We start from the raw sequence: 20,452 nt of genomic DNA on the forward strand, positions 1-20,452 counted from the left end.
CGTGCAACAATTAAAGTCTAAATTCTTCCCACATACCTAATGACCAATGTTACTGTTTCCTTTTTTTTTCCTTTTTCTTTTAAATAATGGGTCTTTGAGAAATGTCGCTCGAGTGAAACGAAAACATTTGGCAGTAATTAGAAAAAAAATACGACTGTGATTATTTTAAGGAGCGCTGTTACGGAGAAGCTGGGGAGGGGAGACTGTTTTGGTGTTTTCCTGAAGTTCTCGTTAAGTCCCCAAAGTTTCCAGTATATATGAATGCATGCTGGAAGCGGCCTCCTCCTTTTCCGTGAAAAGTCGTGCAGGTTTCTAAATGAACTTCACTCTCTTTGGCATTTTTTCTTCCACAACACCTCACGGATGTTTGGCTCCTTTCTGAATGTATTTTTATGTCAATATCAAAGCCGCAGTTTAGGTGACGCGAGAGAGGGGGTGGACTGCCCACTGCAAAAAGTGTAAAAATTAGGCGTGTGCTCTGCTTGCTTCAGTCAGCGTGAGACCACTGGACGATTTCCTTATTTTTCAGCACCAAGTCCAAATGATTAAGGGCAAAATGTTTTTAAAGGTTCCCTGTGTTCTAGTCTTCTTCACTTTGTACATGCGAGAGGGATTATCAGAGGATTATGACGCAAAAGTTAGCACGAATATTAATTTACAGGTAAGATTTTGGTTTTTTATTACACAGTTAATGCTGCTTTCTGAAATATCATCCCTATTGCATTAGGACAATATTAATGACGCAGAGCTTTATATTTAATGCATTTTAAACGCACAAACATGCATCTAAATCCAGTAAATCTCAGTCAACCCTTTGCGAAATATTTAAAATTTATTAAAGCTATATTTCCTAAAGTGAAAGTTTGCACAATGGAGAACTATATAATAAGATTACCAAAAAAGATCTTATTATATAGTCCTATTTTTCTGTAACCCGTATAATTAATGTTGCGTAACTTTCTCTTTAGGGGGTTTCCACACTTACTATTTGTTTATGCTAACTTCGCACCAATACACAGGATATTTGGTAATGTATTGACACAGCAATGACTAGTGTATTGAATTAACATTGGACACCGAACCGTGCAACCCTGGCCCGGGCCTGCATACAGTGAAAGCATTTATTTCCAGTTCCACTTCCCCTCCATTCATGAATGACTTTGATTCAAACTGTTATGACACTCAATCTTGACCCAACCCTCACACAGGAAGATTGTACAGATTGATTCAAAAATGGGACATTTTGGACAAGTTATTGAACCAAGAATCTCTTGTTACACTTACAAAATGTGCCATTTCCTAAATGCACTTGAAATACCAGTGTGGTTTGTTTTTTGTTTTTTTATGTGGTGCCTTGTTTCTTTTCCAGAGAGCAAAACGTCAAAGCAAACCAACAAAACCAGTGGTAAGTCTGTGCATTTTTTTGTAATAGTGCTAAGTAATGGCTGTTCTGTGGCTCTAACAGCTGTGCAGATTTCATTCTGTTCTGTTGGTTGCACAACCTGAACTGAACAACAAGCTTCACAGTCAACCACCACTGCCTCTCAGGATATCTTCAGTAACTCCACTGGGGATTTTTCCTTCAGGTTACTTCAGTCTGTAGCAGTTCCCTGGTAACATACAGTAATTCTTGGGCAAACCACAGCTTTCCTAAATACCGCTGAGGTGGAAGCCTGATGTGGCTGTCTCTGCCCCCTGCCTGTCGCCTTGTCCTGCACTAATGTGGCCAGCATTAACCAGATTGGTCTCAGTAGGCGCCAGCAGTCCCTAAGTAAACAACAGGAGGGCACAGACACCCTGCAGGGAACTGCTTTGTGTTGTTTCACTGGCTTGATGCAGGAGAATCAGTAATATATAAAAAAAGAAAAACAAGGATACCACATTGACAGTAAGTTCATATGCATGTGGCAACTGGGAAAGATTCATACAGGTGGCAAATCTACAGTAAACTGTAATTTATTTATTTTTATTTCTATTTTTGCAGTCAGTTGATTTGATTGACGTCTTGTATTTTTACAGTAAAACAGGGCTTTGCTCCTATGTGACGAGAATCTCCTGTAAATCCTTCAGTTTGCTGCTTTCTTCTCCAACCTTTAAGTTATTCACTTATTTTTTATGTCTCCAGCTGAAGGTGACAGACTACCTTGTTAAGTGTTCAGTGGTGTCCCGCTATGCTGTTACTACAGTCCAGAGTTCAGTGTGGAACCAGCTCCCAATAACTAAGGAGGCTGCCTTTGAGGTGGACCTGCCCTCCTCTGCTTTCATCTCTAACTTCACCATGTAAGTCGGCCCAGTATTATCAAGTCTGCTACCTATGGTATCATTTCTTTGTTAGTGTGCCTGTGTTCTTTCTGTTTCCTTTTCTTCTTCTCTACTTGTTTGCTCTTACTTTAAAAGCCTGAAACAGCACCCAATCTGTGTCTCACTCTTTTGAATAACTGTCTTCCAGTAGTGTTCCCTGTATATTGATTAAAATATAATAATGCATAGCTACTAAGTCCCACATTATAGAGTGGACAAGAAAAAAAACGCTTTTTGTCTGCTATATAGAGAGAAGACAAGATACAAATAATAGAAAAAAAGCAGTATCAATATAAATATGTAGAGTATCTCACAATTGAGAAATAACGCAAATTGAAATGAACAAAAGTAATCGTTTTCATTGGTGGCCTGAATCATAAAGTAAAACTTGAGACAAATTAGTAGAAATTAGTACGTGTAGATCATTTTTGCTCTAGGAAACTAGAATTCTGGTCTGGAGTAGATGCATAATTTTATGACCGAGAGGTTTCAAAACCGCTCTCCTTTAAAAATGCTAAATATAAACAAGACAAATAAGTCAACACTGCAGGCCAAACAGCAAGCCCGGAGTTGAATTTGGGAGCGGAAGCAGGTCAGGAGGAGAAGGAACCTGAGGGTACATGAATGCCAAGCTTTGTAAACCCAAGTCCAAAAGTTAATAGGAGTTTGCCCAGTTCCCCTTTCTCCCCCATACAGTTTACTAAGGCACCTTGCCAGTTCAGATATGCTGCATAGACACACACTTACATCAGCTGTCCGTGTGTGTGTGTGCGTGCGTGTGTGTGTGTGTGTGTGTGTGTGTGTGTGTGTGTGTGTGTGTGTGTACACAGGAGGATTTAGACTTGAATTTTTTAAGTATGTGTGAGTTTGGAGCTCGTACAGCTTCTTGCACCCATAATTCTTGACATTTCTCTCTCACTCCTTGTCACACACAGACTTGCGTACATTCATAAATGTTTTCACACAGACATTCAGAACTCATAAGACTGCCTGTATGTCACTAAATACCCAGAGGAAAAAAGTTGTGGTATATGTATTGCGTTAGTTCTTTGGCATTTCGGCTTCCAACACTAAGAACTCTATGTGTAGATCACTGACGTACAGCCGTTCCTTCACCCTCTCAGCCAGCCACACATATAAATATAAGCACCTTCATTTTCCACTCTGCTCTCTCATGCCATTCTGCTCTGCTTTTCAAACAAGACCCGCTTCAAGGCTGCGGGTTTATTTTAGTTAGCTCTTGATGTTTTTTTCCCTTTGGATATATTTGTTCTGTGGACCTGACCTTAATTTAGCACCTTGTCACGTGCCAGCAGTGGTCACGATGCCTAGAAAGTGCACTGTGTGAATTTAATCTCATTTTTGAGCGCTGGTTTTGGTTGGGATTTAGCTGGGTGTAGCACACAGTGGCACTCCCCTGGAGGATCATCAGCTTGTGAGCTCTCTCGCTCCATTATTGTTATTTTTACATGAAAATTACTCTTTTCCACTCTTCCTGTTTATAACCTTCACCTCCTTTTCATGTTGTATGAACTCGATATGTATACAAGTTTGTGTGGCAGCTTTGTAATTTCTGTGGAAATACGATGTGTAAAGTAAAACAAATCATGTTTAACATCCCCGTGTGTGTCACACAGAGAGGTATTTCTTCTTTCCTTTTCCCATCAGCACTTCCAGCGGCAAGGTGTATGTGGCCCAGGTGAAGGAAAGGGCTGCTGCCAGGAAAATGTACGACACAGCTAAGAAGCAAGGAAAAACAGCAGGACTTGTCGCTACCAAGTCAGTCTTAGGGAAAATTGGAACTTTTTACCACCTTTGATAACTGCAGAATATTATGTTTTGTTTTGGGGGGGTAGTTTTTTCATGTTTGCAGTATCATACTATATTTACAGAAATACAACTTTGCAAATGTTACATTTGTGGTTTTGCAGAGAGAGGGAAATTGAGAAGTTTCGTGTTGCAGTGAGTGTGCCATCAGGGGCTAGGGTGTCCTTCTTCCTGACGTACGAGGAGCTGTTACAGCGTCGGCTCGGCCGCTATGAGCTCACTCTGGGTCTGAGGCCCGGTCAACTTGTCCAGAACCTCACATTAGATGTCTGCATAAGAGAGAGGACAGGCATCAGTTTTCTTAAGGTCCTTCCTCTTAGGACAAGCCAAGCGGTCACCAACACCCCAGCTCAAGGTAAAATCTGAACGGTTAGCCATCAGAATATTTACATGTGCATTATTTGACTTAACATAATGTCTTGTTTTTGCTGGCTGTAATTTCATACCACACAGGGATGGTATATTCTTAAATGGTTGGTGAGAAAAATGCAAATAAGTCTACTTACTTTGATGGAAATTTTGTAAATTCTCTTCTATTGGTTTTGAGTCCAACCTCATGGCATGTTTCCCACAGCTAATGCCGATGCCCCTGCCTCTACTCATGTCGAGCAGAGTCCCGAGTGTGCTCGGGTCCGCTACACTCCGACTCTAAATCAACAGAAGAGCATTTCTTCCAATGGTCTTAATGCTGATTTCATCATCCAGTATGATGTGGATCTAAAAGACCTCATAGGTGATGTTCAGGTCAGCACCTTTCATTCCTGACTTTGTCACACTATAAACATGTAATACCGATAGAAGCAAAGGTTGCTTTTAACAATCTCTTTTCTCACTCACTGTCAGGTGTATGATGGCTACTTTGTGCATTACTTTGCACCTAGGGGACTTCCTGTGGTTCCTAAGGATGTTATATTTGTCATTGATGTCAGTAGCTCAATGATAGGCAATAAGATAAAGCAGGTAAAGTGGACAAAGGCTCATTTGGATAGCTAGACCTGTATTAAGTGTCTTAAGATGAAGAAACTTGCTCACATATGACAGCAACGTCGGTTTTCTGTAAATAATTCCAAGAATTTCTGTCAGTAGACAAAGCAAGCTATGAGCACCATCCTTGGGGACCTTAGAGAGGGAGACCACTTCAACATCATCACCTTCTCGGACAAGGTTCACACTTGGAAAAAAGGCAAAACAGTGCGGGCAACTCGGCAGAATGTATGGGAAGCCAAAGAGTTTGTGAAGAGGATTATAGCAGAAGGATGTGAGTCCAAAACTGATACTGACTGAACTGCTGCACTGTACACAATTTGAATCATTGCATCAGCTGATTGTTAAACTTGTGCCTTCAACTAATTCTCTCCTTTTTCCACTCCTTTGTGTCAGGGACCAATATTAATGCAGCTCTGCTCTCAGCTGCCCAGCTTGTCAATCCTCCATCCTCTGGCCCTTCCAGACGCACCTCATCTCATCGTGTTCCTCTGGTGATTTTCCTCACTGATGGGGAAGCAACCATTGGAGTCACATCCAGTGAGACTATCCTCAGTAATGCCAAGAAGGCTTTGGGCTCGGCCTCTCTGTTTGGCCTTGCCTTTGGAGATGATGCAGACTTCCTGCTTCTCAAACGCCTGGCTCTGGAAAACCGAGGTGTAGCCCGGATGGTGTATGAAGATGCAGATGCAGCCTTGCAGCTTAAGGACTTCTATGATGAAGTAGCTAGCCCTTTGTTATCAGACATACAGCTGTCTTATCTGGATGATCAAGCATTTGATGTCACCCGCTCCCTTTTTCCAAACTACTTCCAAGGATCTGAGTTGGTTGTGACTGGGAGAGTTAAGACCGGGGTCAAAGATTTAAAGGTGCTAGTCTCAGCTATAGATTCAAAGCAGCAAATGAAGCTGGAGAACGACGTGTTTATTTCCCAAGAAAATGGGACAACAGATTCACTTGAGTGTTCGGGAGATTTAGAAGGGATATCCAGCTTTGTTCATCGCCTCTGGGCATATTTCACTATCAAAGAGCTTCTACTGGCTAAACTGAATTCTACTGATCCTGCAACTCAAAAGTTGCTAACAGATAAAGCAACCAACCTCTCCCTCAAATATAACTTTGTTACACCAGTCACTTCTTTAGTTGTAGTTAAGCCAGATGAAGATGAAGCAACTCAAAGTCCAACCACTCCAGAACCCACCACAGCTGCCACTATAACCACAACAGCAACAACTACAGCTACAACCAAAATGTCAGCTGCTGGTGTAGCAAAGAAGTCCGGCTCACCACCTAACCTTAAGCATAAGAAGTTAAATCCAGGCCTGCCTAAGCCACCTCCAAATACCCTAAAACCCCCCAAAACATCAGTGGTTACATCATCCAAAAAAGCAGCTACAACCTCAAGTCCGAGCTCTATGAAAACAGCCCCTGCACCATTCTCTGCTAAAAAGCTCACTCCTTCCCATAATGGCCTGAAAACGTCTCCTCCTCCTCCAGCTGGAAAGATACCCACTTCTCTGCTAAAGATTTTAAAAACAGCACCACCTCCTGCACCTGGAAAGGTCTCCACTCCCCTGCCCAATGCCAAGAAACCAAATACTCCCACAACCACCCCTATGCTGACATTCACCACCAGTCTCTCACCACCACTAAGTTCAGTCAGAACTAACCCTGCCCCCCTACCCAGTACAGCACGGACAGCTCTCCCTCCTGTCAAAGTGACTCTAAGAGCAAAGAACAGCACATCGTCTGCTCCATATGCTCACCTGTCCGAAAGCACTCCTTCCCTCACTCACTTGTCATCTACACTAACCTCTCCCACTCCAGCTCCAGCTCCAGCAGTGGAAAACAACATCACAAAATCAAATGTTGACACAGACCTGAGGATTGCCACCCTAGTGTCAGCTACCTTTGCTCCCATGCCTGGCGTAACAGATGGGGAACAACTGTGGGAGGCAGCACAGCTTCTGGGTAGGTTACACCTCGTCTCATCTGTTGTGTGCTGAGCTTAATTCACAGTCAAAGCTTTTTTTGCAACCTGGGAGTTATAAGGTGGATGATGAGGAGTAGACTGTTTGTTTATCATTTATTGAACTGTTTATTGTCTCTCCACTAGATGTCTCTTCTTCCATTCAAATTCAAAGACGAGGTAAAACTGGATTTCCTCTCTATAACAAACGCTTTGTTAGTCAAAGCGCTATTTGTATATATTTGTATAGATTTGTACCTGTTTATACTGGAGCTAGTAGTAATAGTTATATCATATACAAGAATAGAATTTACTTAAAGGGGACCTATTGTAGTGCCCTGTACTTTTATTCTTGGATTCTAGAGTAGGTTAACATAAGTCTAAGTTTAGAATAATTCCTGTTCATCTTATACTGGACCTTGACATAGCTCTTTAATTTATCTGCCATCTGAAATCTGTTAATACACGCTTTAATTAAAGGCAAAAAAAAAAAAAAAAACTTGACTGGCAGCACCTCAAAAACAGAAGGGTTCACTGCAAGTGGGCAGGACTAAAAAGTTAGGACACACTCGAGATTATGGACAAGTTTAATAAAAAAACCAAAATGAAACTCTTGTACATAGTGAACATACTGTAGTGGTCAGATATGCTAAATGCGGACATCCTGATCACTCTTTGGGTATCTTTATTTCATATCAGGACCAATTTCCTGGTTCAGTATGGCAAAGGAAACTCAGCTTACTGCAGGTCACTGAAGAACTCAGCTGATGTTGTTGTGTTGTTGTACATTTTTCCTGTATTATCGAAAGCAGGAAATTTTGAAAAATAAGAAAATGCCTCACTTTGACCGAGTTCATCCAAAGACAAAGAAGGAGGGATGGACAAATAGGATGAAAAAAAATAGAAAGTGATAATTGAGCATAATAGTTCCCCTTCATAAAATTGTCTCTGGAAATTAAAGCATCTGACAACATTGGAGGGGAAATTATTCTCTGGTGGAAATGTTCGCTTTAAAGAATTAAAGAAATGCTTTATTTTCAGTGTTGAAGCAAAAACAACATATTTTATAATTGTAAGTAAGTAAGTAAAATTTATTTATATAGCGCTTTTCACAGATAAAAAATCACAAAGTGCTTTACAACACAGGAAATGGAAATATAAACAATATAACAGTAAATAAAACAAAATTAAACTATAAAACTATAAAAACAACATAAGAGGAAATTAATCAAATGCTTTTCAAAATTGTGTTATATATATTTTAAAATGATAAATTTGCATTTTAAAATACTGTACACAGTTCTTAGATTCAGTAACATTATCTAGCTGTTAAAATACACCATGACAACTATATATATCAGAATATAAATCAGTAATAATTTGCATATCTTTTCTATTAAATAGATATTGACCTGGTGAAAGGTAAGCATCATGATTAAATCATTATATTCTGTTATTTCTAAAATCAGCTCCTTTGGTGAGCAGTGCAGTGTGAAGTGAACCTGCTTTTCATACATTGTTTCCATTTCTCAGACTATGATGCAACCTATGAATATGATTACGATGACGATCAAGATAACTGTAAGTTTTCAATGTATATTGGAAGCAATACTCTACCCTCACTTACGACCTGAAATGTTTCTTTACAATACATGTCTGACTTATTTTCAGGGTATATTACTGACACTTTTGGTGAGTATTTGAGAATGCAAAAGCTGCATATAAAGTCATTAACTGTAAAGATGCTGCTTGCAATACAGTCCTGTCATTGGTTTCAGTGCTTGGGAGTGAGGAGGATTGTCCTTTAGCTGAATGTCTTGTGTTTTTAGAGCCTCAACCCAAAATGGGAGCCATCAGGGGATTCTCCTCATCAGGTTGAGTCAACATTTTATTTATTTTCTCTTTAGTAGGCCCTTAAACTAATTTCAGTAGTTAATGTATATACTAAATATTATCTTTTGCAGTTGATGGAGATCCTCATTTTGTGGTCCAGCTAGCAAAGCTTCACCAAAACCTGTGTTTCACAGTAGATGGCAGGGCTAATGATGTCCTCAGACTGCTGGAAGACCCAGAGAGAAGTATGCAGAGCAATAAGATCTATAATCTGACACTGTAATTTTGGTGTTTAAACGTCTACATATGTCTCCTTTCTCTTCAAGATATCATTGTAGATGGCCACCTAATGGGGGCTCCCTCCAAAGATGGTGTTGAAGACCGTTTGCGAAACTACTTTGACCAGCTCACAATCTCCGCGGTCACGGGCAACTCTGGTGACATCATGATCACACTCACGCTGGACGCTGTAGTTTTGGAAGGTGAAGGGCGGGATACGCTTCCCATCAATCAGCAGGGATCAGTGACGAGGCAAGGCGTGACTGTTACTGTGGACAACCACCAGAGCTGCTGGATCGAGCTGGCAGAGGGCGTGCAGTTCCTGGTCCTGTTCCATCATTATAAACATCCAAGCTACCTGCAGTTGGCTCACCTGGGCTTTTACATCACAGATGGGCGAGGGCTTTCTGACTCCACCCAAGGCCTTCTGGGTGCGTACACTGAAGCTTCCACTGAAAATGAATATGTTGTTTTGTTTTGGTACATATGGCATAAAACACTTAAAATACTTAATTGCAGATAAAAAGCTCCCACTTACAAAACCATTTTAAATACTACACTGTTGGCTACTGTGCCCAGTGGTTTAAAAGAAAGCTGGCCACGACATTCAATTTTCATTTCTGTAGATGTGATATCAGTTATAGAAAGAGAGTTGTTGTATTCAGTCTTACTAGCTTAAAAAAAGAAGACAACTGGACTTCTTTAGTTTTCTGGAAGATGCTTCATCTCAGCCAATAGTTCCCTTGAATGTAATAAAAAAATAAATAGCAAATAAACAAAAATATTCAGGATCAATATCTCCTTCCTGATCTGATTACTAGAAAAAAACCTGCAAACCTCACTGTCAACAGTTTAATGTACAACCTTTCTAATTTCTACCATTGCCAACCTAAACATCAGCTAACTAATGCTACAAATGTTTAAATCCCATCGCAACCGTAAGTGTCAACGTAGGTTCTCAGTCATCCAGGTTAAGGTAGTCTAAGGAGCTAATGGGATTTGGGGTTAGTATGTCTCTTTGCTTAATCATAGACTCTATATAAAAGATTATGTAGCCACTATTACCATTACTTTGAAGCCTGTTGTTGACCATTTTTACTATTTTATTTGACTATTTTACCATTTAAAGCATTTCATCATCATAGTTTTTTGAAGTATGATGCATCATTAATAATGTAGTGGACCTGACAGTGTAAATGGGGGCTGCTGCATATTCATACTGTACTGACTTGTCAGCCAACTCCAGTACTTGATGTGATGATGACTGTTTTGTAATATACCAAACAAGCATTATGTAAACAATCTCTTGTACACATGGATTTTAAAACTTTTAACAAAAGAATGTAGCACACTACAGAAGGCCTTACTTTTTAGACTCGAAGACACTTTCCATCTTTTATGTACAGTCTATGATCTTAGTGTTAAATGTAAATGATAAATAGAGCAATCAAACGTGCTTATTTACTCAATCAAGTGTCAAAAAATAATAATCGGATACCTCAAATTTATAGATGAATACAGGAAGTGAGTTTAAGTTGTTACTTCTCATCATTTCTGTCCTTTATCCATCTGCAGGCCAGTTTCAACGCGCTGACATTAATATAACAGTGGTGAAAGACTATGTGGATGAAGGTCTTCATCGAGTTAAGAAGGAACAAATTCTGGCCAGAGGGATCCTGAGGTGGGGATCAGAGCAAATGCCAGTTACCCTGCAAGACAAGACGCTGAAGGACTCGGTGCAAAAACGCCACCGAAGCAGCTGCTGGGTGGTGCCCAAGACAGAGATAGAGAGACTACTGGGTCATTCGTATGAGAGCTACGTGGTGAATCATGTGTAATTCTAGCCGAGTCATTTCCACCATGTTGTCTGTTTGCTGCACAGCTCAAGTCACAGCAGGTAATGTGGATAGGTTATCACAAAAGGATGAACCAAAGCTGGGATCCAACTGGGTTAGTTGCCTGAATGGCTTTCTGGAAGGGTGGGACAGATTACAGACTGCAAAGAAAAGTTTCCTGTAAAGAAGTAAATACAGCAAAGGATTGAATGGTGCCCTTGTTCCATCTCCACCACTGAATTTGAACCAGATTCAAGCTTCGTATCTATGACAGAGACGCAATGTACTCCTGGTCGCATGGCAACTACAAAATATCCAATGGTTGCTGCAGCAGTTTGCGCATGCTCCAAAATGTCTTGCAAAACAACCCTGTTTACAAGTTGTTTATCAGATTATTCTTATATTTTATGATTGAATTTTTGATAGTCAAAAGCTATCTTTCAGAATTACTTGTAATCATAGTGTAATTCAATAAGTTGTATTTTTAGTACAAGTGTATATAAAACATTAATGTATGTATTTGTGTATAGATAAACTTCCCGTGTCAGCATTGCATCTTTAATAAGCAACACAAATCAGCCTTTTCCAGGTTTGCCATGTGCTTTTTATTTTTCTGTCATTTCATTCATAGTTTAATTCATTTTATTTGTTACACAAGACATTAGGCATTGTTCACATACTAGTGATCAAACAAGGACAGTAAGTTTTCTACTACTCAGTCTATTTCTTTTGTCAATTTCAAGGGATATTTGTCAATAGTGGTTTTCAAAGGCCATACTAAACAGTACAACCACACATGAGGCTTTTGTTTTCAATAAATAAAAAAGAGGATAGTATCTGATGCTGAGGAAGGGTGGGTGGGGGGGCTTCAGATATATCTATGTTCAAGAAGTAAACAGTATTCCAGTTATCACCAGATAATGTGTTTCCAGGATGAAGAGCACACACAATGTTAAATGACGCACAGTGCGAACACACAGCTGTATCGATTTTGACTCCAGATCTATGACTGACTGCTGCTGTTGTCCCTCCATCAAAACCTGTTTCTTAGGAATGCTAAAAATCATTAAATCCTGATGCAACACTGGAATGATCACTAAATTAGGTAAACATAACACATGACACAGCAAATAAACAAACAAAAGAAATCGGTGTGCATAACGTTTTAAATCCATTTTATCATCAGAACGTAAACTATTAGCATAGCATATTCAGCATTTGACGTAAACCCTTCCACGATACGTCAGCGAAATTCAAATAAATAGAGCTCAAAGATAAGACACGTCAACACCCCAGATGCGATAACTTTGTTTAGAGTTGTCAAGGGGTTGGTCGCGGTGGATAAAGTGAAATGGAACCGCTTCAGTTTTCAGTAAAGTAAAATGGATCGTAGCATCTCGTGTTTGTTTTGATCCATAACGAGCCAAGCCACAGATCAATCTGACTGCGAGTGTGCACTGTAGAGATATGAGGAACTGTCTCAGGTGTACAATAACACCTCTGACTCGGTAGGAAACAGCATCCTCTCTATAGTGTTCAGCCAGCTCTGCAGAGCAACATACACCACCAAACTTTTAATGTCAGCGAGCTTTGCCAATAACAGAATCACCAGTTTTGGCACAAGACTGGCCTCCCACTACATGTTAGTAAAAACAAAGCAGTCAATGTTTTGAATGGGTCCAAACATTTGAATTAGACCCAAAATTAAGGCTACAACCAAATAAAAGCATCTTGGTTCACTCTCATGGGGCGGCACTTGGAACTGTGGTTTCATACTTATGCTATGCTACAGTCTTTTGAAAATTTCTTGCTTTTCCCTCTATGTCACACTACAATTTTTTTCTGAGTTTTAATCCCAAGGGTAATGACTTATCTCAATGACAAACACAAGGGTTGAAACAACCAAGACACAATCTGGTGCTTCCACTGAGAGCCGAAATTTCAGTCTTCACTCTCTTCCCCCGCAAGTGAAACTTCGCCAAGACAACAATCTCCTCACATACATTCTTATCCTTCACCATTTCAAAAATCTTCCAGATCTCTTCACAGAAACCCTCACCTAACACAAGACAAATCCTCACCATGCCTTTTTGCCCCAATGTTCCCTTTTTCTTGTAAATGTTCAACTCGAAGACCACGGTTTCATCCTCTGCTCTGTAAACTTCATAACTTCAGCCAGTGAAATGTGCACCAAGCATATAGAAATAAAACTCTTCAATAATTTAAAATGTTAGAAAGTAAACTATTCAAATTCAAAAGTGACATCACACAACAGAGATAAACAAAGAAACTTTTTTTGTGTTTTTCTTTTTCAGGAGGGAAGGGTTGACAGTTAGTAGCCACTGATTAGCTTGCCTGCTAGCACAGGAAACACAACAGCATTGCAAAGTGAGCACTATCAGCTGACAGAACAGCCCATTTATATGTAACTTTTCATCACATTTTTTTGTTTTGTTTTTTTTCTGTTTTTGCCCGACCAACAGATTTTGCCAAAATGAGCGGCATCTATTGAAGAAACACAGGTAAAAGACCAAGTAAGAGAAAAGTGAAAGCAGGGTTGACAGGAGTGATGCGTGGAATGGTCCAGCCTTCATACCGCAGTGTCATTTGAATCTATGTACAATACTACTGTGTGTAAAAGATGCATGCACGTCCACTGGAGGTGACCCTTCCAGAGGATTCTACACTAAGCCGTTACACATCTCTCATGTCAGAGCTATCTGTTGAGACCTCTCGGTGCCATCAACCTTCCATCGACCCAACCTCTGATATGAGGAGAACGATGTTACAGGAGGAATGAAATGCTTTGGAAATTGCCAACAACAAGTAATAAATTCACCTCTAATGATAATAGTTAAGACATGATTATACTGTAAATTCTACAATGGAATGAAAAACCATATCAACCCTGCTTTTCAGTGACAGAGAAAGGGAATGTGAGCATTTGAAAAGCGTGTATGTGTGTGTCTGTGAGCATTTATGTGTCTGAATGCGTGCCAAGAGAGGGCGAGAGAGAGCGACGCGAGGAGGTGGAGGCAAACGGCTGAAGACGGGCTCAGAGGCTCAGACGCACACCCTCTCCACCACTCTCACATTTTACCCATTTTGCTTTTAAAGCACTGTTTAGGCAGCCCCGGCCCTCTACTGAAAGCCCCGTTGCCTCCAGTTTTGCATCCACCTCCTTTCCCAGCCTTGCCCTCTCTCAGAAGCCCCCCTCTCTAGCTCACTGCTCATCCTCCCCAAACACATCGTTCTGTTTGCGTTTCATGTTTTCAAAGTCAAAGTCGCTCCCGGTCGTACGTTTGTAGATGTCCTTGATGTCATTGCAAGTGGTCTCGAAGTGAGTGGTGGCATCGTAGGACCTTGATGCGAAGATCTGAGGAAAGAGTTCAATAACAAGAGTTAGATTTTACAGCATTGCTAGCAGGTCTGTGAGGCTGCAGTGCTCATTTCCAGCTTCACATTTTTATTCAAAAATATACAAAAGTACCTTTGCATGATCCTTATTTATTGTCATACCAGGCCTCTGTGCACCTGCACAGTTTATCTGTTTGAAACAAGCAGATCTATCTCCCATCTCCTAACAAAGCTTTGTAAATGACTGAAAACAGAGGGTTTAAACACAACACAGCTCTGTGTCTAATATGAACATATTAGGGATATCCACTCATAGTAACATTATACAGAGGCAAGAGGGGAAAAAACACTCTGAATCTGATTGTTTAGAGCAGTCTGATGCTTGCAGCTAAAATTTCAAGCTGGCACCTAAACGCCTCACATGCACATACAAGCTGGCTTCAAAAGTGAGTCAATCCCCACAGCCTCCTATTCTAACATTTTAGAGCAGAAACAAATCTGGGCTTTATTTAAGGTCTTTTGGGCTATTTTAAAAACAATTAACTGTCAAATATCTTGCATTTAACTGTATTAAAAGCGCTATGCATTTGGTGAGTGAATTCTATCATTCTGTATGGAACTTAGCACTAATTAGCAGGTGTCTGCATCTATTTTATGTACTCATAGTTTATGGGTGCCTCTTGCTAACCAAACTTGTTAACCCAAGTTTGGTTAGCAACCCATTTATGGGTCCAAAATAACCAAGCGGGCCAGCTGTTGCCCATAAAATTGAAGCTTCCAAAAAGGAGATCACGATACAAGTGACATCACTAGATCATCACTACAGCCATCTTCTATGGACAGTCTATGATAGAATGATAATTACCTATCTAGTACAACATTTCTTTGCAACAAACTGGTCAACTGACCCTTCAACTCAGCCGTATTAGTTGTGGCAGCATATTAATTTGTTATATTGTAAAATACAATATTTTTTCTGGATGTTACCCTTGGAAAAAATGTCTCACCTGGCTCTCAGTACCATCATCTGTGGGCTCATAAAGGTCGCTAATAGCCACAAACCTGTGGGGAAAAAAATGTGATTTATCCCAGTTATATATGCACCCCCCCCCATGTAACTAAAAACATACATGAATTTGAATAAGCAAGAAGTAAAATGTGGGACTCACTTTTGGTCGATGGGCTCCAGCAGCTCCAGAGCTGGCTCAATTTCATTCTCAGGTTCACTGGTTTCCACTGTGGTGCTGACAATAGCGATGTACTTCCCCTGGGCCGCCACGTTGTGAGCATAGGAGATCATGCACACATAGATGTCTAAAGAACAGACAAAGGAGTTAACAGGAAGAGATGGTTAAATCAAGAGTTAACTTCAAGCTGGATTAATTGACGTTTTTGTCCACTTGGAGGCAGCAGGAACGAGCTGTATACACACTGACACGTTATCGTCCCAGTTGAGTAAACAGTTGCCTGTTTATATAAGCATTCATCTGGAGTCATGTTTCTAGCCACCTGCTGTGTGTCTCATATCTCATTTCCTTTAGCTTTGCTTTTGTTTCCATAACTTTTTAACAAAACAAAAAAATCTCAGGGTTGCTCCAGTATATGCACAAGTTACTTTTTTAAATTGTCTTTCTTCTTCTTGTTGTCAAGCAAGTTGTCTATAGTGCTTATTTTCCTTCCTTCTTTTATTTTTTCCAACTTTACTGTTTAAATCAGGTGAGTAACAGTGATAGTAAATCAAAACAGTACAACTGAAACTATTAGCAGAAAGGTGCTAAAAGGCACCATGGAGCTAAGGGCAACTGCAGAGCTCATCACTTCTAGTTTGTCACATTTAACATGGAGTCTGATGTTTATTGATTAGGGATGTTAAAAAATAATCTAAATTTAATCTGTAGGGGACTAAATCTGCACCATTTCTTTGAAGAATAAAAAGCAGAAATATTGAATATAGAAAATATTGCTCACCTGAGTTGCGATTAACCTGATTCTGAGGAATGATGATCTGACAGGAGTTGGCATCATTAGTGTTTTTGATGGGATGGCTGAGGATGCAGATCACACGGATCACCTGACCCGCTTTACGGACACGGTCTGGGATGTAACTAGGGTCGCAAATGAGCTGCTTACAACGAGCCACCTGCAGTGGGAACGAGACAGTAATGATGTGAGTCTGCTGGCTAAGTGCATTTGGCTGAATAAACCTTAGGCGTAACCACTTTAAAATTTGTAATGATACTGTTAAACTTGTGTAGTTGTGGACAATAAGGCAGAATCTGCTTTACCTCGCCCTCAGACTTTACTCCAATCACTTTACCACCTTCCATCACGATCTCATCCACAGGTTTGTTCAGCATGTAGGTTCCTCCATAGATTGCACTCAACCTAAGATTACAAACGAGTATGATCCGTTAACTCGAGGAGTGGTTTATATAGTTATGACAGACTCCATCATAAATATCAGAAGTTTAATTTAAGTTAAAATACCTGGCAAAGCCCTGTGGCAGTTCTCCCAGACCATAGAGGGGGTAGAGATAAGGGCTCTTGCCATACCGTGCCAGTGATTCACTGTAGAGTTTGATACGGTTGATCGTCTCCAAACAAGGAACATCAAGATAGCTGAAGTGGAGCAAAAGCAATGTGAGAACCCCATTGGTATCTGTTTAAGCACATAATAACAATAAACCCTTGGTATTCCCCGATAAGAACATCTGTGACTCATATTTGAAAGCATGCAACTGTGACATTAAGCAGAAATAAACAATTAAACGGTTGATGATGGGTGATGTTGTTCTTACTCATCTGTCCTGTAGAGGGCCAGGGCGTGGCCAGTGAAGTCAATGACATCCTGACCGAGGTCAAACTTCTTGTAAACGTCCCTCATCGTTGTGGTTTTAGGGTCCACGCCCTCAAAGGTCTTGGGGTCATTCTCATCAAAATTGGCCACAAAGACTAAAAACTTTCGAAACCTCCTCTTTTCAAACATTCCCATCAGATCTGTGAATTCAAACCGAGGTTTCAGCACTCTACTGTCGACGTCATCGCGTGCCAAACGTAATGAGACAACATTCAGGTGACTTACTTGAAGCTAGTGCCTCAGTCTCAGTTGATGGCACCTTGTAGATCTTTCCTCCTTTGTAGACAAAGCTGCCTTCCACTACTTTAAAGTCCAGATACCGTGTCACTTCTGTGTATAGCAGCATCTTTACAAGCTGACCTGCAATCAGGGAGGCAAACACACGCAACATCTTACAGGCTCTGTGTTAAATCCACACTACATATACAACATAACCACAAATCCCTTGAAAGCCTACAACATAACATGCTGTAACATGACGCGCACCTCACAGGAAATATAACTATATGTCGCGTTAACAAATCCCACAGCTATTGTATTTCGCCTGCTTAGTCTGGTCGATTCCTCCTATGCATTTCCAGCTACTTTTTTACCCTAGTTTTTGAATGGATCACTAAGAGGACAACAGCCACCGTCTTAATGTAAGAACTCAGAAATGTCATCAGATTCCTGGTGGGGGGTTTTGAAAATTACTAGAATAAATATGAGGAAATGCACAAAAAAGTGGAAAAACTTCATGGACAAATATGATGGCCTCTGAAAAAATACTGATTGGAACAAAGATTAAAGGCCAGGAGAGAAAAAAGTCCCAGCATTTTATTTGTTCCTGTCACGAATGGCACTGCTTATAAAACACCAGGACATGGTAAAACACCACCCACAAGCATTAATGCTGGCAAAGGTGTTGGCCACTTAAATAGGTTACATTGCCAGGTCTCCAGAGTCACCTAAACAAGCAGTTAGTGTGTGACCAACCTTGAAGAATTAAAGCATTTTGCAGTCACAGTATTAAGCTCCAGAATTACCCTGTTGAATAGTCTGAAAAGCCCTTTGGCTCTTGTGTACTTATCACGTGCTAACTTTTATGGCATTTCTTTATATAATTAGCAACAGGATTCTAACCGTTGGCCATGAGAAACTTGGGTATGAGGTCAACGTTCCAGTCACGTCCTCTGCCCATTGACTCAGGTGGGGTATCTGGCAGACTGAAGCGCTTGTACAGCTGTGGAAAAGGAAAGGAAAGCCTGTGAGGCCCATCGAATCTGAGGCTTTACAGATAATAAAGCAGTTAGCAAATGAAGACAGTAAAAGGGTGACAGATGGGACTTGAAGTAAAATGAGATATACTGAGAAACATTAAAAGTTTATTGATTGGTTTTATAGATCCCAGAAGTCCTTACCTCCTCCAGGGGGGTAATGGAAGAGCTCTCCCCACCGTAGTAGGGGTTTCGGTCCATGTGCAGAACCTTCTTGCCATTCACGGACATGATCCCAGACAGAATGCATTCCTGCACGAAAACGGATTTATTTATCCAACACATCAATCACATCAATAACTCTTAGGTATAAAACAGCCCTATAATAAATCCTTCTCCTGTCAAGGCTCCAGTGTTTTAGAGATGTGTTGAATCATTCATTGAGGGGTGTAGTTTAAGTTGTCAAGATGAGAAATGTTTCTAGTATTTTGGTCTAGACCTTAGCATATCGTTAGAGATAGGCACGCTGCTTAGTTTAGACACTGAATGTAAATGGAAGTAAGGAGGTTCTGACAGAAGGATGCGGGGGACAGTGGAAAAGATGTACGCATGCGTGATTGCATCGTCTTAACAACGTAGCTACGATAATAATAATACTAATAATAATAATAATAATAACAATAATGTAATTAAAAATGTATTACATAAAAAATAAAAATTGTGTGGATATGCATCGTTGTATTTGATTCCATTTATAAAACTACCAGAATATCCGCTTCCGTGTCTGCAAAGAGCTGGGAGAATAGCACAGAAAGCGCACTTCTGCCGCAGAGGGTGTGATGAGTGAAAGGAAAGTGCGGCGATAGTGGCAGCAGTGAAAAGCTCTGTCATTTAATAAACCGGAGCTCAGGCCTGCGCCAACCTCAGGATGGAGGCCTGCCTATGCAAAGAGGACCATGACACACTGTAGGGTTACGCCTAAAAGATGCTGCTGGGTGTAACACAACACTGAGCCGGCTGTGACTCTGGAAAGCAAACAACTCCCGGTCGAGGAACTATTTTCTTCTCGTCGTGTACAAGCAGATCAGCTGGTGCGGTTTATTTCCAAAGAGCATCTCTTGTGATAAATTTCTAATGTGACACGCACGCCGGGAAGCAAGGGGCTTCCACTCTTTGGCTAGGATAGAGGATATCGGGCCACTGATCTGGCTAAAACCATCTTTTGGGAAGCTGACAGAATCAATTCGGTATGTTTCTGTGCAGACAAAACGAAGCTTGACTACTCACTGTGAGTCCGGTGCCCAAAACGATCACATCATATTCCTCATCCATGTTGTCTCACCGCCTCTCCCGTCTCGCCCTCTTTTTGCCTTGAGAAATGAAGGGTATTGAAAGCAAATAAAATTGGTTAGTCCACAAACCGGGTAACTGTCTCTCACTGTCTCTGCACAGGTCCTTTAAATTGCTCTTCAAAGTAAAATATTATTTATTAATCATTGGGTATAAATGGCCAATGGAATACACAGTCCACACTGTCACCGGCGAGGACGACCAAAGATGGCCCTGATCGTGGAGCAGTCTAGAACAATGTCACTGCGCGTCGGCAAATAGTGCGCATCCTCCTTCCCTATTTCCCATCCTGCCACACAATGGACTCAAGCTGCAAAGCGAGAGACGCCGCTTTGAGCCGGCTTTGGCGATTGTTTATTTTGCACACGGGCTGTGCTGTTGTGGAGTTTGGCTTTTGTTTTTGGCCATTTTGAAACCACAATGTTTGTGTTCTCTAATTTCTTATTCTATCTTTCCTTCCCAGTTGTAGGCGCAGCGTTGCGTGGATGAAGGCAGCGATATCCTTCCGCTGCTACAGCTGTGTGGATGGGAGTTGCTTTCACTGACTGAGCGCACGCACTAGGCCTTTACAGCAGGGGTGTTTCCAAGCTTTTCTTCTTTCTTTCTTTTTAACGGGGTGGTACAGGGGTGTGGGGTGGGGGACCAGGAGTATGGCAGGGGGTCG

The 20,452-nt window shown here is 40.8% G+C and overlaps 2 protein-coding genes across 3 annotated transcripts; one reads left to right on the forward strand and one right to left on the reverse strand.

Annotated features, from left to right (window-relative positions):
* Window positions 1-289: 289 nt before the first annotated feature.
* itih6 (inter-alpha-trypsin inhibitor heavy chain family member 6) lies at window positions 290-11,615 on the forward strand. 2 transcript variants are annotated; one of them, XM_085258877.1, is made up of 17 exons: window positions 290-661; window positions 1,370-1,405; window positions 2,126-2,280; window positions 3,970-4,080; window positions 4,233-4,483; window positions 4,703-4,872; window positions 4,972-5,088; window positions 5,215-5,386; window positions 5,509-7,083; window positions 7,229-7,261; window positions 8,486-8,503; window positions 8,615-8,662; window positions 8,753-8,773; window positions 8,860-8,955; window positions 9,046-9,159; window positions 9,241-9,624; window positions 10,769-11,615. In XM_085258877.1, the coding sequence occupies exons 1-17, from the start codon at window positions 542-544 to the stop codon at window positions 11,029-11,031; spliced, it is 3,684 nt and encodes a 1,227-aa protein (XP_085115003.1). In that variant the 5' UTR covers window positions 290-541; the 3' UTR covers window positions 11,032-11,615. The 2 variants fall into 2 exon arrangements, with proteins under 2 accessions (XP_085115003.1, XP_085115005.1); XM_085258879.1 differs by having other exon boundaries at window positions 8,911-8,955.
* Window positions 11,610-20,023, reverse strand: gdi1 (GDP dissociation inhibitor 1). Its single transcript, XM_085258880.1, has 11 exons — window positions 19,726-20,023; window positions 18,643-18,750; window positions 18,365-18,464; window positions 17,468-17,602; window positions 17,184-17,382; window positions 16,873-17,004; window positions 16,671-16,770; window positions 16,354-16,525; window positions 15,555-15,699; window positions 15,393-15,447; window positions 11,610-14,404 (listed from the first exon to the last, which is right to left on the reverse strand). The coding sequence occupies exons 1-11, from the start codon at window positions 19,768-19,770 to the stop codon at window positions 14,252-14,254; spliced, it is 1,344 nt and encodes a 447-aa protein (XP_085115006.1). The 5' UTR covers window positions 19,771-20,023; the 3' UTR covers window positions 11,610-14,251.
* Between the last annotated feature and the right edge of the window lie 429 nt (window positions 20,024-20,452).

This window comes from Mchenga conophoros, linkage group LG20 (assembly GCF_057382185.1).
Source record: "Mchenga conophoros isolate Kocher_MC1m ecotype Shallow Benthic linkage group LG20, M_conophoros_male_GT1.1, whole genome shotgun sequence".
NCBI classification, from domain to species: Eukaryota; Metazoa; Chordata; class Actinopteri; order Cichliformes; family Cichlidae; genus Mchenga; species Mchenga conophoros.

What these genes read in the sequence shown, in the direction of transcription:
- gdi1 (XM_085258880.1), bottom strand. Translation starts at nt 19,770, where the DNA reads ATGGATGAGGAATATGATGTGATCGTTTTGGGCACCGGACTCACA. An exon ending in TTTTGGGCACCGGACTCACA is followed by an intron (nt 18,751 to 19,725) that starts GTGAGTAGTCAA and finishes GTTTTCGTGCAG; the next exon opens with GAATGCATTCTGTCTGGGAT. An exon ending in CCATTACCCCCCTGGAGGAG is followed by an intron (nt 18,465 to 18,642) that starts GTAAGGACTTCT and finishes CCTTTTCCACAG; the next exon opens with CTGTACAAGCGCTTCAGTCT.
- itih6 (XM_085258877.1), top strand. Translation starts at nt 542, where the DNA reads ATGATTAAGGGCAAAATGTTTTTAAAGGTTCCCTGTGTTCTAGTCTTC. An exon ending in GCACGAATATTAATTTACAG is followed by an intron (nt 662 to 1,369) that starts GTAAGATTTTGG and finishes TTTCTTTTCCAG; the next exon opens with AGAGCAAAACGTCAAAGCAA. An exon ending in CAGGGGATTCTCCTCATCAG is followed by an intron (nt 8,956 to 9,045) that starts GTTGAGTCAACA and finishes TATCTTTTGCAG; the next exon opens with TTGATGGAGATCCTCATTTT.